General features: G+C 43.8%; 1 protein-coding gene across 1 annotated transcript in view; it reads right to left on the bottom strand.

Moving 5' to 3' along the window:
* The window catches only part of LOC144493944 (dynein axonemal heavy chain 8-like), a 1,661,706-nt gene that overhangs the window by 961,841 nt on the left and 682,446 nt on the right, over window positions 1–17,419 (bottom strand). The window contains exons 28-29 of the mRNA XM_078213521.1: window positions 12,406–12,520; window positions 4,986–5,034 (exon numbers count right to left, since the gene is read on the bottom strand). Coding sequence (XP_078069647.1) covers window positions 4,986–5,034; window positions 12,406–12,520 — 164 coding nt within the window. The remainder of the gene's footprint in view (window positions 1–4,985; window positions 5,035–12,405; window positions 12,521–17,419) is intronic.

Genomic DNA, 17,419 nt, shown 5'->3' with positions numbered 1-17,419 from the left:
ATCTGCAAGGTGCAGCTCGGAGTGTAATGGAGTATTCTCTACTTGCCTGAATAAGTGCAGCTCCAACAACACTCAAGAAGCTTGACACCATCCAGGACAAAGCAGCCCGCTTCACTGCTACCCTTTCTACAAACATTCACTCCCTCCAGCACCTACGAACAGTGGCAGTCATGTGTACCATCTGCAATTGCACTGCAGGAACTCACCAAGGTTCCTTCGACAGCAACTTTCAAATCCATGACCACTGCCATCTCGATGAACAAGAGCAGCAGATTCCTGGGACAACCACCAGCTGCAGGTTCCCCTCCAGGTCACTTACCATCCTGAATTGAAAATATATCACTGTTCCTTCCCTGTCACTGGTTCAAAATCCTGGAATTCCCTCCGTAACAGCACTGTAGTTGTACCTACACCTCATGGACTACAGCAACTCACTACAACCTTCAGAAGGGCAACTGGGGACGTGCAATATATGTTTGCTAAGCTGGCAAAGCCCACATCCCGTGAATGAATTTTTAAAAAAACACACGTTCAGATGCAGCTTAGTCACCAATGATACTCTATCAAAAGTCTTTGCAATGGACATTTGATTTGATTTGTCACATGTATTGAGATACAATGAAAAATATTGTTTCTTGCACGGCCGGCTCCTCCCTCTGCGACTGGATCCTGAACTTCCTAACCCACAGACCACAATCAGTAAAGATAGGCAACGACACCTTCTCCATGATCACCCTCAACACCGGTGCCCACAAGGCTGTGTTCTCAGCCCCCTACTGTACTCCTTATACATCTATGACTGTGTGGCTAGATTATCCTCCAACTCGATTTTCAAGTTTGCTGATGAAGCCACCGGGTTGGATCGCAGACAATGACGAGACAGAGTACAGGAATGAGATGGAGAATCTGGTGAACTGGTGCAGTGACAATAATCTCTCCTTTAACGTCAACAAAATGAAGGAGATTGTCACCGACTTCAGGAAGCATAGTGGAAAACATGCCCCTGTCTGCATCAATGGGGATGAAGTAGAAAGGGTCAAGAGCTTCAGGTTTTTAGGTGTCCAGATCACCAGCAAGGTGCCTGGTCCCCCCATGCCGACACTATAGTTAAGAAAGCCCACCAACGCCTCTACTTTCTCAGAAGACTAAGGAAATTTGGCATGTCAGCTACGATTCTCACCAACTTTTACAGATGCACCATAGAAAGCATTCTTTGTGGCTGTATCACAGCTTGATATGGCATCTGCTCTGCCCAAGACCGCAAGAAACTATAAAAGGTCGTGAATGTAGCCCAATCCATTATGTAAACCAAACTCCCATCCATTGACTGTCTACACTTCCCGCTGCCTCAGAAAAGCAGCCAGCATAATTAAGGACCCGACGCACCCTGGATATTCTCTCTTCCATCGGGAAAAAGGTACAAAAGTCTGTGGTCACGTACTAACCAATTCAAGAATAGCTTCTTCCCTGCTGCCATCAGACTTTTGAATGGACCTACCTTGCATTAAGTTGATCTTTCTCTTTACCCGAGCTATGACTGTAACACTACATTCTGCACACTCTCGTTTCCTTCTCTATGATTGGTCTGTAAAGCGTGCAAAAAGCAATACTTTTCATTGTATACTAATATATGTGACAATGATAAAATTAAATCAAATCAAATCATGTCTTCAGAGGCATTCGGAGTCAATACGAAGGACTCTGAGAATCACTCTCTCCTGATTCTAAACTACTGTGCCCTGCTTGTACAAGTGGGTCTGTTGATCCAGTGGAACAATTACAGCAAGGACTCATAATGAAGGAGTCTGTGACACATCTAATCAGGGTGGCATATTTCTTTGAGGTTACTTGGAGGTGATGATGTTTCCATGTACTTACTATTGTTTTTCATGAAGCCCATGTGTTTGGGAAATGTAGCTGAAAAAGCTTTGACAATCTGCTATAGTATACGCCTTGTGAATAATACACACTGCAGCCAAGGCAAATCAATGATGAAAGGAGTAGATGTGCAAACTAGCGCTGTGATGTTCAGTTGCAAGCAAACTACCAAGTTCTCTTTTTGTACCATAAATGTCTTCATATTTCTACAATCTGCACTCCCGCGGAGGAGAAGTTCTGAACTCCACACCATGGGAGTAGCAGTGGGGCAGCATAAGTGGCACAACTGCCCTCTGTCAGGATATCAGCACATTTTCTCCTTTTAATCTCTCATCCAATACAAAATATGGTGCCAAAAAAATAGGAAGAGACTGATCTGCCAGCAGCTGGGATTTTGCAGTCTGCAGCCAGACACCAGAGGCTGCAGTTCCCAAACGATTTTTCATCAAAACTTTCTCAAGAGTCATCACATGAACAACAACAGCTTTCAACCAGTTTTGTTGAAGCGATTACGTGAGTACCATGTGGTAATAGTTCGATAGAAAACCTTCTTATAGGATAGGCACTATGGATTGACATTTCGGCGAATAACATACTTGATTCGTATGTTTGGCATTAAGTTCTCTCCCATCTGGCCTTCAGTCTCATCATCATCATCAGTGGTAATCCCTCATGTGAAGATTCTTCCTTGTGGATGGCTGTGGGTTTTCAAATGGCTTATAAACCCTATATTAGCATTGCAAATTCTCCTGGGTAATGGGAATGTTAAATGGATGTTTTTATGAATGAAAAACAGTTTGTGTTTCATAGGGCTCAGTGCTGGGGCCCTTGCTGTTTGTTGTGTCTATTAATGATATAGACCCAAATGTGGGAGGCATGATGAGGAAATTTGAAGATGAACAGAAGTTGGCAATGTAGTCGATAGTGAAGAGGATTTCTGTCGCCTCCAGAATGACATTAATGTCTTGTTTGAGTGGGCAGAGAAATGGCAAATGGAATTCAGTCTGGAAAATTATGAGATAATGCATTTGGGAAGAGCAAACAAAGTAAGGGAATACTCAGTAAATGGGAAGATATTGAGAGGGATTGAGGAAGCAATTGTATGTCCACAGGTCCTTTAAAGTAGCAGGACAAGGTGACCAAGAACACATATGAAATGTTTTACTTTATTGGATGAGGCACTGAATACAAAAGATGGGATATACTGATAGATGTGTACAAAACACTTGTTAGGCCACAGCTGAAATTTTGTGTACCGTTCTCGTCACCACATTACAGGAAGGATGATGGTTACATTTTCTCTTGTGGAGATGGTCATTGCCTGGCATTTGTGTGGCATGAATGTTCATTGCTACTTATCAGGCCAAGTCAAAATGTTGTTCAGATCTTACTGTATCTAGACAAATGCACTTCAGATCACCAGTCCTGCTATGTTCAATAACTACTCCCTGCCTGTTAGAACCATAGAACCATAGAAAATTACAGGTCAGAAACAGGCCTTTTGGCCCTTCTTGTCTGTGCCGAACCATTTTTTGCCTAGTCCCACTGACCTGCACTTGGACCAGATCCCTCCACACCCCTCTCATCCATGAACCCGTCCAAGTTTTTCTTAAATGTTAAAAGCATTTACCACTTTATCCGGCAGCTCATTCCACACTCCCACCACTCTCTGCGCGAAGAAGCCCCCCCTAATGTTCTATGTTCTAATATTCCCTTTAAACTATTCTCCTTTCACCCTTAACCCATGCCCTCTGGTTTTTTTCCTCCCCTCGCCTCAGCGGAAAAGCCTTCACTCTATCTATACCTCTTATGCACCTCTATCAAATCTCCCCTCAATCTTCTACGCTCCAGGGAATAAAGTCCCAACCTATTCAATCTCTCTCTGTAACTCAGCTTCTCAAGTCCCGGCAACATCCTTGTGAACCTTCTCTGCACTCTTTCAACCTTATTTACATCCTTCCTGTAACGAGGTGATCAAAACTGTACACAATACTCCAAATTCGGCCTCACCAATGCCTTATATAACCTTACCATAACACTCCAACTTTTATACTCGATACTCCGATTTATAAAGGCCAATGTACCAAAGGCACTCTTTACGACCCTATCCACCTGTGACGTCACCTTTAGGGAATTCTGTACCTGTATTCCAAGATCCCTCTGTTCAACTGCACTCTTCAGAGTCCTACCATTTACCCTGTACGTTCTACTTTCGTTTGTCCTTCCAAAGTGCAATATCTCACACTTGTCTGCGTTAAATTCCATTTGCCATTTTTCAGCCCATTTTTCTAGTTGGTCCAAATCCCTCTGCAAGCTTTGAAAACCTTCCTCACTGTCCACTACACCTCCAATCTTTGTATCATCAGCAAACTTGCTGATCCAATTTACCACATTATCATCCAGATCATTGATATAGATGACAAACAACAATGGACCCAACACCGATCCCTGCGGCACACCACTAGTCACAGGCCTCCACTCAGAGAAGCAATCCTCCACAACCACTCTCTGGCTTCTTCCATTGAGCCAGTGTCTAATCCAATTTACTACCTCCCTATGTATACCTAGCAACTGAACCTTCCTAACTAACCTCCCATGAGGGACCTTGTCAAAGGCCTTGCTGAAATCCAGGTAGACAACACCCACCGCCTTCCCTTCATCCACTTTCCTGGTAACCTCCTCGAAAAACTCTAATAGATTGGTGAAACATGACCTACCACGCACAAAGCCATGTTGACTCTCCCTAATAAGTCCCTGTCTATCCAAATATTGAACAAATACTGGGTGTCCTTGATCGGTATGTCCCTGTCAGGCAGGGAGGAAATGGCCGAGTGAGGGAACCATGGTTCACGAAAGAGGTGGAATGTCTTGTGAAAAGGAAGAGGGAAGCTTATGTAGGGATGAGGAAACAAGGTTCAGATGGCTCGATTGAGGGTTATAAGTTAGCAAGGAATGAGCTGAAAAAGGGGCTTAGGAGAGCTAGAAAGGTACATGAGAAGTCTTTGGCGGGTTGGATCAAGGAAAACCCCAAGGCTTTTTACTCTTATGTGAGGAATAAAAGAATGACCAGGGTGAGGTTAGGGCCGGTCAAGGACAGTAGTGGGAACTTGTGTATGGAGTCAGTAGAGATAGGCGAGGTGATGAATGAATACTTTTCTTCAGTGTTCACCAAGGAGAGAGGCCATGTTTTTTGTGGAAGAGAAGGTGTTACAGGCTAATAGGCTGGAGGAAATAGATGTTCGGAGGGAGGATGTCCCGGCAGTTTTGAATAAACTGAAGGTCGATAAGTCCCCTGGGCCTGATGAAATATATCCTAGGATTCTTTGGGAGGCAAGGGATGAGATTGCAGAGCCTTTGGCTTTGATCTTTGGGTCCTCAATGTCCACGGGGATGGTGCCAGAGGACTGGAGAGTGGCGAATGTTGTTCCTCTGTTTAAGAAAGGGAATAGAAATGACCCTGGTAATTATAGACCGGTTAGTCTTACTTCGGTGGTTGGTAAATTGATGGAAAAGGTCCTTAGGGATGGGATTTACGACCATTTAGAAAGATGCGGATTAATCCGGGATAGTCAGCACGGATTCGTGAAGGGCAAGTCGTGCCTCACAAATTTGATAGAATTTTTTGAGGAGGTAACTAAGTGTGTTGCTGAAAGTAGGGCAGTTGATGTCATATACATGGATTTTAGGAAGGCGTTTGATAAGGTCCCCCATGGTCGGCTTATGATGAAAGTAAGGAGGTGTGGGATAGAGGGAAAGTTGGCTTGAAGGAGGAAATTTTCCAGAAAACCATATTTGCATCATCAAACATATTTACATATTGGACTAATTGGCACCACTCATAACGGGCCAACAATGCAGAGGGGCATCCCCGGATGGATATTCGATCGGGTCCCCCCCTGCACAGCTGAGAGACTCACGAATTTCAGAAACTACGGAAGATCCCTAATCTGCCTAGCAACAGCGCGTAGCTGCATTTTAAACTGGCCAAGGCAGACATAAAAATCTGATAAACTAAGAGATAAGGATAAAAGGTTAAGAATGAAATACCCCAGACACCCAACAGGACAGGATGACATTAACACTCAATCTCACAAGCAGGAAACACAGACACGGAACAATAGGATCAATTTAAATAAGAGGACACATAGAGATGGTAATGGGAAACGCATTTAGACACCGGGGCAGGACCAAGTAATCCCATTAACACGAACACACACCATACAAATGCTAATCCATGAAACTTCCTAGGGACTTTTGAAACTGACAGACCACTTTATACATTGTGTAAAAAAAGGCATAATCAAATGTTCCCGCGCGAATTTTGGATCCCTATAAAGATCCAGAGCTGATGTGATTTAATTGAGATCAACGTGGCCAAGCCACTGTTTCTGAGCTGGCTACGGGGGTCTCCCTGGGATCCCAGTAATTGTACAATAAAGACACGCTTTGAACCTTGATTTGCGACTCAACTTCTATTCTGCACTGGTAAGGGATATTTCCCTACAACAGGCTGATTGGATAGGTAACTGGCTATCTGATCGAAGACAGAGGGTGGTGGTGGATGGAAAATTTTCGGACTGGAGGCAGGTTGCTAGCGGAGTGCCGCAGGGATCAGTGCTTGGTCCTCTGCTCTTTGTGATTTTTATTAATGACTTGGAGGAGGGGGCTGAAGGGTGGATCAGTAAATTTGCTGATGACACCAAGATTGGTGGAGTAGTGAATGAGGTGGAGGGCTGTTGTAGGCTGCAAAGAGACATAGATAGGATGCAAAGCTGGGCTGAAAAATGGCAAATGGAGTTTAACCCTGATAAATGTGAGGTGATTCATTTTGGTAGGACTAATTTAAATGTGGATTACAGGGTCAAAGGTAGGGTTCTGAAGACTGTGGAGGAACAGAGAGATCTTGGGGTTCATATCCACAGATCTCTAAAGGTTGCCACTCAAGTGGATACAGCTGTGAAGAAGGCCTATAATGTGTTAGCTTTTATTAACAGGGGGTTGGGGTTTAAGAGCCGTGGGGTTATGCTGCAACTGTACAGGACCTTGGTGAGACCACATTTGGAATATTGTGTGCAGTTCTGGTCACCTCACTATAAGAAGGATGTGGAAGCGCTGGAAAGAGTGCAGAGGAGATTTACCAGGATGCTGTCTGGTTTGGAGGGTAGGTCTTATGAGGAAAGGTTGAGGGAGCTAGGGCTGTTCTCTCTGGAGTGGAGGAGGCTGAGGGGAGACTTAATAGAGGTTTATAAAATGATGAAGGGGATAGATAGAGTGAACGTTCAAAGATTATTTCCTCAGGTGGATGGATCTATCACAAGGGGGCTTAACGATAGGGTTCATGGTGGGAGATATAGGAAGGATATCAGAGGTAGGTTCTTTATGCAGAGAGTGGTTGGGGTGTGGAATGGACTGCCTGCAGTGATAGTGGAGTCAGACACTTTAGAAACATTTAAGCGGTTATTGGATAGGCACATGGAGCACACCAGGATGATAGGGAGTGGGATAGCTTGATCTTGGTTTCAGATAAAGCTCAGCACAACATCATGGGCCGAAGGGCCTGTTCTGTGCTGTACTGTTCTATGTTCTATGTTCTATTTGTAGATCCTATCCCTTATCACACCTTTCAATAACTTGCCCACCACCGACATCAAACTTACTGGCCTATAATTTCCCGGATTTCTTTTGGAACCTTTTTTAAACAACGGAACAACATGAGCCACCCTCCAACCATCCGGCACCTCCCCCGTGAATACTGACATTTTAAATATGTCTGCCAGGGCCCCTGCAAGTTCAACACTAGCTTCCCTCAAGGTCCGTGGGAATACCCTGTCTGGTCCTGGGGATTTATCCACTCTGATTTGCCTCAAGACAGCGAGCACCTCCTCCCCTTTAATCCATAAAGGTTCCATGACCTCCCTACCTGTTTGCCCTATTTCCGTAGACTCCATGCCCGTTTCCTCAGTAAATACGGATGCAAAAAAAAAAACATTTAGTATCTCCCCATCTCTTTTGGTTCCATACACAGTCTACCACTCTGGTCTTCAAGAGGAACAATTTTATCCCTCACTATCCTTTTGCTCCTAACATACCTATAGAGGCTCTTTGGATTTTCCTTCACTCTGTCTGCCAAAGCAACCTCATGTCTTCTTTTAGCCCTCCTGATTTCCCTCTTAAGTAGCTTCTTGCATTTTTTATACTCCTCGAGCATCTGATGTGTTCCTTGCTGCCTGTTCATTTCATACAACTCTCTCTTCCTCTTAATCAGTGTTACAATCTCCCTCGAGAACCAAGGTTCCTTATTTCTATTTACTTTGCCTTTAATCCTGACAGGAACATACAAACTCTGCACTCTCAAAATTTCTCCTTTGAAGGCTTCCCACTTTCCAGTTACATCCTTACCAGAGAACAGCCTGTGCCAATCCACACTTCCCAGATCCCTTCTCATTTCATCAAATTTGGCCTTTTTCCAGTTCAGAACTTCAACCCGAGGACCAGATCTATCCTTATCCATGATCAGGTTGAAACTAATGGCATTATGATCACTGGATCCAAAGTGTTCCCTCACACTCACATCCATCACCTGCCCTAACTCATTTCCCAATAGGAGATCCAATATCGCATCCTCTCTAGTTGGCACCTCTATATACTGATGTAGAAAATTCTCCTGAACACATTTTACAAACTCTACCCCGTCTAAACCTTTAACAGTATGCGAGTCCCAATCCATGTGTGGAAAATTAAAATCCCCTACTATCACAACTTTGTGTTTCTTGCAGTTGTCAGCTATCTCTCCGCTGATTTGCTCCTCCAATTCTCGCTGACTATTGGGTGGTCTATAATACAAGCCCATTAATGTGGTCATACCTTTCCTGTTTCTCAGCTCCACCCATAGGGCCTCTGTAGACAAGCTCCCTAATCTATCCTGCCTGAGTACCGCTGTAACATTTTCCCTGACCAACAATGCCACCTTTTATCCCTCTGCCTCTATCCCGCCTGAAACATTGGAATCCTGGAACATTGAGCTGCCAGTCCTGCCCCTCCTGTAGCCAAGTTTCACTAATGGCTATAATGTCATATTTCCATGTGTCTATCCACGCCTTCAGCTCATCTGCCTTCCCCACAATACTCCTGGCATTGAAATAGACACACCTCAAAAGATTATTTCCACCACACTCAACTCTTCCATTTGTGATTTTGCTTGAACTAACCTGTCTTTTTACCCCTGCTCCACTATCTGCTCTGGCACTCTGGTTCCCATCCCCCTGCAAATCTAGTTTAAACGCTCCCCAATAACACTAGCAAATCTCCCTGCAAGTATATTGGTCCCCTTGTGGTTTATGTTCTTCCTCTTAATCTTACTGGCTGTAGTCTGTAGCTCTCCCTCAGTTATTTCTCCTGCCGACCTACTGCTCTCGTTCCCATCCCCCTGCCATACTAGTTTAAATCCTCTTAAGTGACTCTAGCAAATCTATCTGCCAGGATATTGGTGCCCCTCCAGTTTAGGTGTAACCCGTTCTTTTTGTACAGGTCCCACCTGTCCTGGAAGAGATCCCAATGATCAAGCTCACTGAACTCCTCCCTCCTACACCAGCTCTTTTTTAAACCACTCCTCATTTAAACAGCAGAAAAGAAAACACACATACTCACCACTCACTGGCCAGGGTTCTCACACAAAAAAGCTAAGTGCCCAATGTGTGGGAAAATGGGAGTATTTCTCACCCGTCTTTTGGGTGTACTTACTAGAGTGAATCTCCAACACTCTGTGCATTGCAGAGTGCCTCAGCATGATTCACTGTGGTAAGTGGTGGCTGGGGCCTAAATCCATCCGAGAGGCTGGCAGCAGAGCGCTGAGTGGGCCACTGTGCGTGCGCCAATCTATCAGTGTGGAGATCAGTGCATGCGCAGAGGCCGCCCAACACCTCCCCCCCCCCCCTCCACCTCATTGCTGGCCTCCCGATCGCTGGCCTGCCCCGCAACTCCCCTGATCACCGGCCTTCCAGACCACCCCATGCTCCAATCGCTGGCCTACCAGATCTTCCTGAGCCAGCCCAAATCTCTGCCCCACACCCACCCCCCACCAGTCCTGACGTCCCCCCAACCCCCGGCCAGCCCCTATCCTACTATCAGCCGCAATCTCCACCCCCGGACAGCTCCGACCCCCCCCCCACCCCCGATGACCAGGCCCAACCCACCACCCCACCCCGGTGGCCATGACTGATCATCCTCCCCCTCCCTCTCCCAAAGCTCCAAGTGCAGAATTGCAGCGGGTCCCCTCCCCACTATCTCCAATATTCCCTCCCCCAAGTATGCCACGCCCCTCTGGCCCTGCTCCAAGGGCACTGCCTGGTGTCCAGTGGGTAATGCCAGTGTCCACTGGGCAGTCCCAGTTTGTCCCATGCGTAATGCCAGGGTGCCAAGCTAGCATAACCAGGCTGACACTGCCCAAGGGGTACCCGTCCTTGGCTTCAACCTCCCAGAGGTGCCTCAATGTCCTCTGTCCCACCAGCAGGGTCAGGATGCCTGCTCCCCATTAGTAGAGGATCAGTCATAATCCCTGCTGGAGGGAACCACCCCTGGCTGGTGGGCCCAGAGAATACAATCACTGGCCCACTAATCATATTAAAATTCTATTTCCGAAAATCAGTGCAGAGCTGATTGTGATAAAAAAAAGCACTTGGGAGACTTGCGACCGGTTTTATGCTGGTCATGAACTTCGCTAAAAGCCTCCTGCAGGTGTCTTCTGGCCTGCTCTGTTGCTCGAGTAGTGCAGTAAGCTGGGAGAATCCTGGTCACTGTCTCTGAATCCAATAATTCTAAACCAAACAAGGTTATATGTCTATCACCCTGCCCGCCATGGAATCAGAGTGGGCGAGGGGTGGACAACGGAAATATCTGTTGACCTCCGGCACAAATTTCCAGTCTCGTTCGAGCGAGGCCGTAAAATCCTGCCCATAGATTTTAATCCTGGGCAAGCCCCTATGTTAGGAACCAGATCAGAAAGTCCAAGCTATATTATGGAGTTAGCCTACACCCCAACTTCATTTGATTTTGATATTATGGCAAACATAAGGTGGTTCGCTCCAGTTATGATTCGATTGACCTACTAAGATGCTTTTATGAAAACAAATTTTATTTAAGAACATAGAATAATTGTTAGAATAGCAAAAATAATTGGCATAACTTTTACAAATTAAAGCACTTAAACATGACAAAGTATAATTTTTAACAGTTATCAATCTCTTTAGTTCCAATTAAAGCAATATCCCCATTGACAGACATCCTTCTTTAGAACTAATTAGCACCAAAACAGATATGCGCATGTGGATGCTCGATTTCCAGCCTTTCAACACCTCTGGATAAATACAGAAAGATACCTGTCTTCTAACTCCCATGCAGCAAGGATATATCCTCAAACAGCATAACTTTCAAGAAAGAGACCGAGTTTTTGGTAGATCCCAGTCTCCAGACTTCAGAAATACAGAACTATTTCTGCTCTTTACAAATTCCAAAAAGCAACTGACTTGATTTCTCTGTGTAAGCTTAGTTCTGCCCAGTCGAATGACTTTGCCTGTTAAAACCTAATCAGGCCATATATAAAAACACCAGAGGAAAACATTAAAATAACAACCCTGCATTAGCCCAGACAAAAACAAACATTTTAGCAATTAAGATCAATTATGTTACTGCAGTAAAATTGGGCTGCCGGATGCAGACAAAACAGCACCAATAATAAAACAAACTGCTAAAACAGATCCTGCACAAGAAACATGACCCAAGTACATTTCTTATAGGCACAGTATCATCACCCTATTACTTTACTGCCCTGAAACTCCTTCCCAAAAGCACTGTACACCACATGAGATAGAGCTTATAGAGCTTATAGAACAGTACAGCACAGAACAGGCCCTTCGGCCCACGATGTTGTGCCGAGCTTTATCTGAAACCAAGATCAAGCTATCCCATTCCCTATCATCCTGGTGTGCTCCATGTGCCTATCCAATAACCGCTTAAATGTTTCTAAAGTGTCTGACTCCACTATCACTGCAGGCAGTCCATTCCACACCCCAACCACTCTCTGCGTAAAGAACCTACCTCTGATATCCGTCCTCTATCTCCCACCACGAACCCTATAGTTATGCCCCCTTGTAATAGCTCCATCCACCCGAGGAAATAGTCTTTGAACGTTCACTCTATCTATCCCCTTCATCATTTTATACACAATGCAGCAGTTCAGTAAGTTAGTTTACCAGCACCTTCACAAGGGCAAATTAGGGATGAACAATAAATGTTTTCCCAGCTAGCCATACCCACACCTCATGAAAGAACTAAAAAAGTGACATGATGTTGGAACAATAGAGATTTTGAAAATGGTGTCCAAAGTAATTATTATTCTCTCCTGTATTCACTTTCTCAATTTTGAAGATTGTATTAAGTCTTACAAGAAAATAGTCACCAGGTACAAAAGTCTCATCCCTTTCCTTTTTTCCAAAAATGACTTACCTGCTGCATTCTGTACATCATAAACACTCTCCGCACGATTTTTCGATTGTCTCCAGTGTTGCACTTTACGGCTCACTTCCAAAATCATTTGGATTGTTCGGGTAATAGCATGCTGAATATCATCCAGATTTGGTACCATAACCTGTACACCAAAACACAATGTCAATCTATCAAAAGAGCTACAACTGAGCATCAAAATTGCTCATCTTGAAGAAGTGCTTTCCTTAACCCAGCGCAATTCTGATGAAAGCTCATATTTGTATATCACTATTCCTAATAACTTCCATTACATAAAAATTTAAATTGATGCAAATATCTCCTTGCACAGCGATGTCAGGAATTGCTCGACAGGCATGTAAATCAATGTAAATGTATAAATCAATGCAAATTCATTGAAAATTTTTCACAACATTCTCACACACACTGCATGACTGGTTGAAATTGCACAAATGTCAGGGGTGGGATATCATTGAGCAGCAGTTCTTAAAAGATTGGCACTCATTCTTAAAGCTATCTTCAACAGAAGGCAAAACATGGTCTTGAATTTTACATCTCAGGATTATCATGAGCCATGTGCAAATTATTATAGGGATAAGCAAATTAGGAAAACAAATTGGACAAAGTCAACATGGATTTATGGAAAGAGGAAATCATGCTTGATAAATCTCCCGGAGTTTCTTGAGGAGATAACTAGCAGAATAGATAAGGATGAACCAGTGGATGTGGTGTATTTGGATTTTCATAAAGGTTTTGATAAGGTTCCAGGTCAGAAATTAGTGCAAAAAATTAAAGCACATGAGATTGAGGGTAATATTTTGGCATGGATAGAGAATTGGTTAGCAGACAGAAAACAGAGTAGGAATAAATTGATCTTTTTTGAAGTGGCAGGCAGTAACTAGTGGGTTCCTGCTTGGGCCCGAGCTATTCACAGTATACATCAATGATTAGGATGAGGGAACCATACGTAATATTTCTAAGGTTGCTTATGTCTCAAAACTTAGCCGAAATGTGAGTTGTGAGATACACATTAAGAGGCTTCGAGGCGATTTAGACAAGTTGAGTAAGTGAGCAAATACATGGCCAATGCAGTATAACTTTGGACGGAGAAATAGAATGACAAAGCGATATTTAAATGGTGATAGATTGGAAAATGTTGACGAAGAAAGGAACCGGGGTATCCTCGTGCACCAGTCACTAAAAACAAGCATACAGGTGAAACAAACGTTCATGCATTGTAATTTAGAAGAATGAGAGGGGATCTCATTGAAGTGTACAAAATTCTGAAAGGACTGGACAGAGATGCAAGAATGTTATTCCATCATAGAATCCCTACAGTGTAGAAGGAGACCATTCGGCCCATTGGGTCTGCACTGAAAATGTTGAATACAACAGTCATCTAAATTTTAAACAATTTTAAATGGGGTGAGGGTTTGGATTGAAAAGAGTGTATGAATAGGAATTCTGTAACAAATTAAATTGGATGGGGCATAGAATATAAAAGTTGGCATATGATGTTGCAGCTGTATAGAACAATGGTTAGGCCACATTTGGAATACTGCGTCCAGTTCTGGTCGCCACACTACCAGAAGGACGTGGAGGCTTTGGAGAGAGTACAGAGAAGGTTTACCAGGATGTTGCCTGGTATGGAGGGTCTTAGCTATGAGGAGAGATTGGGTAAACTGGGGTTGTTCTCCCTGGAAAGACGGAGGATGAGGGGCGACCTAATAGAGGTGTATAAAATTATGAAGGGCATAGAGTGAACAGTGGGAAGCTTTTTCCCAGGTCGGAAGTGACGAACACAAGGGGTCACGGGTTCAAGGTGAGGGGGGGCAATGTTCAACACAGATGTCAGGGGGACGTATTTTACACAGAGGGTGGTGGGGGCCGGGAATGCACTGCCAAGCAAGGTGATTGAGGCGGACACGCTGGGATCGTTTAAGACTTATCTAAATAACCACATGAACAGACTGGGAATAGAGGGATACAAAAGAATGGTCTAGTGGGCACATGAGCGGCGCAGGCTTGGAGGGCCGAAGGGTCTGTTCCTGTGCTGTATTGTTCTTTTGTTCTTTGTAAATAGTAAGTTGTGATTTAGGAAATACAGGTTAAGGGAAAATAGGTAATTAAATCAATAGAGAGAAGTATAGAAAGGTGTAAGTCAAATAACATTAAAGCAAAAGAACAATTGAAGTTATGAGGCCCAAACACAGAGTATAAGGTACAAATTAAATAAACTGAAGGGTCAAGTTCAACCAGGGCATATGACAGCTGTAGCTGTTGAGACATGGCAACAAGATGGTCAAGACTGGGAACTGAACATACCAGGTAATAAGGTGAACAAGAAAGAATAGACAGTAAGAGGAGTAGCCTTCACGATTAAGGATTGAATTAATTCAATTATGAGAGGCGAGCTTCTTTTAAGTTGAAACAACTGAAGTAAGTGAAATGTGGCATGGTGGTTAGCACTGCTGCCTCACAATGTCAGAGATCCGCGTTCAATTCTGGCCTTGGGTAACTGTCTGTGTGGAGTCTGCAAGTTCTCCCTGTATCTGTTTCCTCTGGGTGCTCCAGTTTCCTCCCACAGTCCAAAGATGTGCAGGTTAGGTGGATTGGCCATGCTAAATTCCCTCTTAGTGTCCTAAGATGTGTAAGTTAGGGGGCTTAGCAGGGTAAACATGTAGGGTTACAAGGATAGGGCCTGGGATGCTCTGTCGGAGAGTCGGTGCACGGTCGATGGGCCAAATGGATTCCTTCTTCACTGTAGGAATTCTATGATTCTATCAAATAAACTGAGGAACAAAGCAAGAAGGGCAGCCCTTAAAAGAGGAACTTCCTGGAACAAAACAGATCAGAAATGCAACTTAAAACATGAAGCCAAAACATGATTAAAAGGGTCGATAAGGCACCCCAGTCTCTGTGTGCCCAACTTGCATGCAAGGCCTCGCAGTGCTCATGGACACTCTATGCTCCTTCACCAGGGACGCCCGTTCATGAATCAATCGCAGCAGAGGGGTCAGGTTGGACGACCCCCTTGATCACCTCCTGCCTAAGCCTGTTGCAATAAGAGGCAAGCAGGTAGTGATAGAATTACTCTTGAATAGGATTAAGAAATAGAAACGCTTAAGACTAATAGGAAATTTGTCTGGACCCCTGTTAGTCACTGTGAAGTCTCAAAACAAATAAGTGGAAAGATTAGATTAACAAACAGAGTGATCAATGATGGATTTTATTGTTCATTTCGATTGGGATAAGCAGATTTCTTGAGTCGTACTTCCCTCACCTTTTTCTACGTGACCCCATTTTAACACCTCAGACTCTGTGATGATTAATGTAATACATTCCTGATTATTTATGTAATACATTCCTGATTATTTATGTAATAGGTTTGCGATTGCTAATGCACAAGACAAATAATGTGTTAATGCATTGATTATTAATGTAATAGTATCTTGAATCTTGACTTTAAATATAATTGGACTCTGAGCAATAGGATGCAATAGAGTCCTAATTTCTGATGCAATATGATTTTGATGATTATTGAAGAAATCAACTTTCGACAAAAGGACCCAAACCAAGGTTTTCTGCAGGAGAAATTGGGCCACAGAGGGCAATAAATTGGGACACCTCCAACAGGAAAAACAAATTCAAGCATTTAAAGAGCCTCATAGCTGTTAGAAATAAGCTTGAGATCCAGGGCAGCCATTGCTGCCCTGGAGCTTACGGCCCCAAAGAATTTTGTCTTGCGACCTCATTGTGGGTCATGATCCAATAGAGTCATAGAGGTTTACAGCATGGAAACAGGCCCTTCGGCCCAACTTGTCCATGCCGCCCTTTTTTTTCAAAACCCCCAAGCTCATTCCCATTGCCCGCATTTTGCCCATATCCCTCCATACCCATCATACCCATGTAACTATCTAAATGCTTTTTAAAAGACAAAATTGTACCCACCTCTACTACCACCCCTGGCAGCTTGTTCCAGACACTCACCACCCTCTGTGTGAAAAAATTACCCCTCTGGACATTTTTGTATCTCTCCCCTCTCACCTTTAACCTTTGCCCTCTAGTTTTAGACTCCCCTACCTTTGGGAAAAGATATTGACTATCTAGCTGATCTGTGCCCCTCATTATTTTATAGACCTCGATAAGATCACCCCTCAGTCTCCTACGCTCCAGAGAAAAAAGTCCCAGACTATCCAGCCTCTCCTTATAACTCAATCCATCAAGTCCCGGTAGCATCCCAGTAAACCTTTTCTGCACTCTTTCTAGTTCAATAATATCCTTTATATAATAGGGTGACCAGAATTGCACACAGTATTCCAAGTGTGGCCTTACCAATGTCTTGTACATCTTCAACAAGACATTCCAACTCCTGTATTCAATGTTCTGACCGATGAAACCAAGCATGCCGAATGCATTCTTCACCACTCTGTCCACCTGTGACTCCACTTTCAAGGAGCTATGAACATGTACCCCTAGATCTCTTTATTCTGTAACTCTCCCCAATGCCCTACCATTAACTGAATAAGTCCTGTCTTGATTCTATCTACCAAAATGCATCATCTCGCATTTGTCTAAATTAAACTCCATCTGCCATTCCTCAGCCCACTGGCCCAATTGATCAAGATCCCGTTGCAATCAGAGATAACTTTCTTCACTGTCCACTATGCCACCAATCTTGGTGTCATCTGCAAACTTACTAACCATGCCTCGTATATTCTCATCCAAATCATTAATATAAATGACAAATGACAGTGGACCCAGCACTGATCCCTGAGGCACACCGCCGGTCACAGGCCTCCAGTTTGAAAAACAACTCTCTACAACAACCCTCTGGCTTCTGTCAAGAAGCCAATTTTGTATCCATTTAGATACCTCACCCTGGATCCCGATGTTTTGGAAGTTCTGTGTTTCAAAGTGTTCAGGATAATTTTCCACAATAATACATTCTAGAATTAATAAGTAAGTTAATAAATCTTAAAAAGACCAAAGTCTACAAAAGACCATAAGAGGCTGGACATATTAGGGCTGCAATTCTTCTAGC

Source organism: Mustelus asterias, chromosome 5 (assembly GCF_964213995.1).
Source record: "Mustelus asterias chromosome 5, sMusAst1.hap1.1, whole genome shotgun sequence".
In the NCBI taxonomy this organism is placed as follows: Eukaryota; Metazoa; Chordata; class Chondrichthyes; order Carcharhiniformes; family Triakidae; genus Mustelus; species Mustelus asterias.
This window is presented reverse-complemented; position numbering and strand designations above follow the sequence as displayed.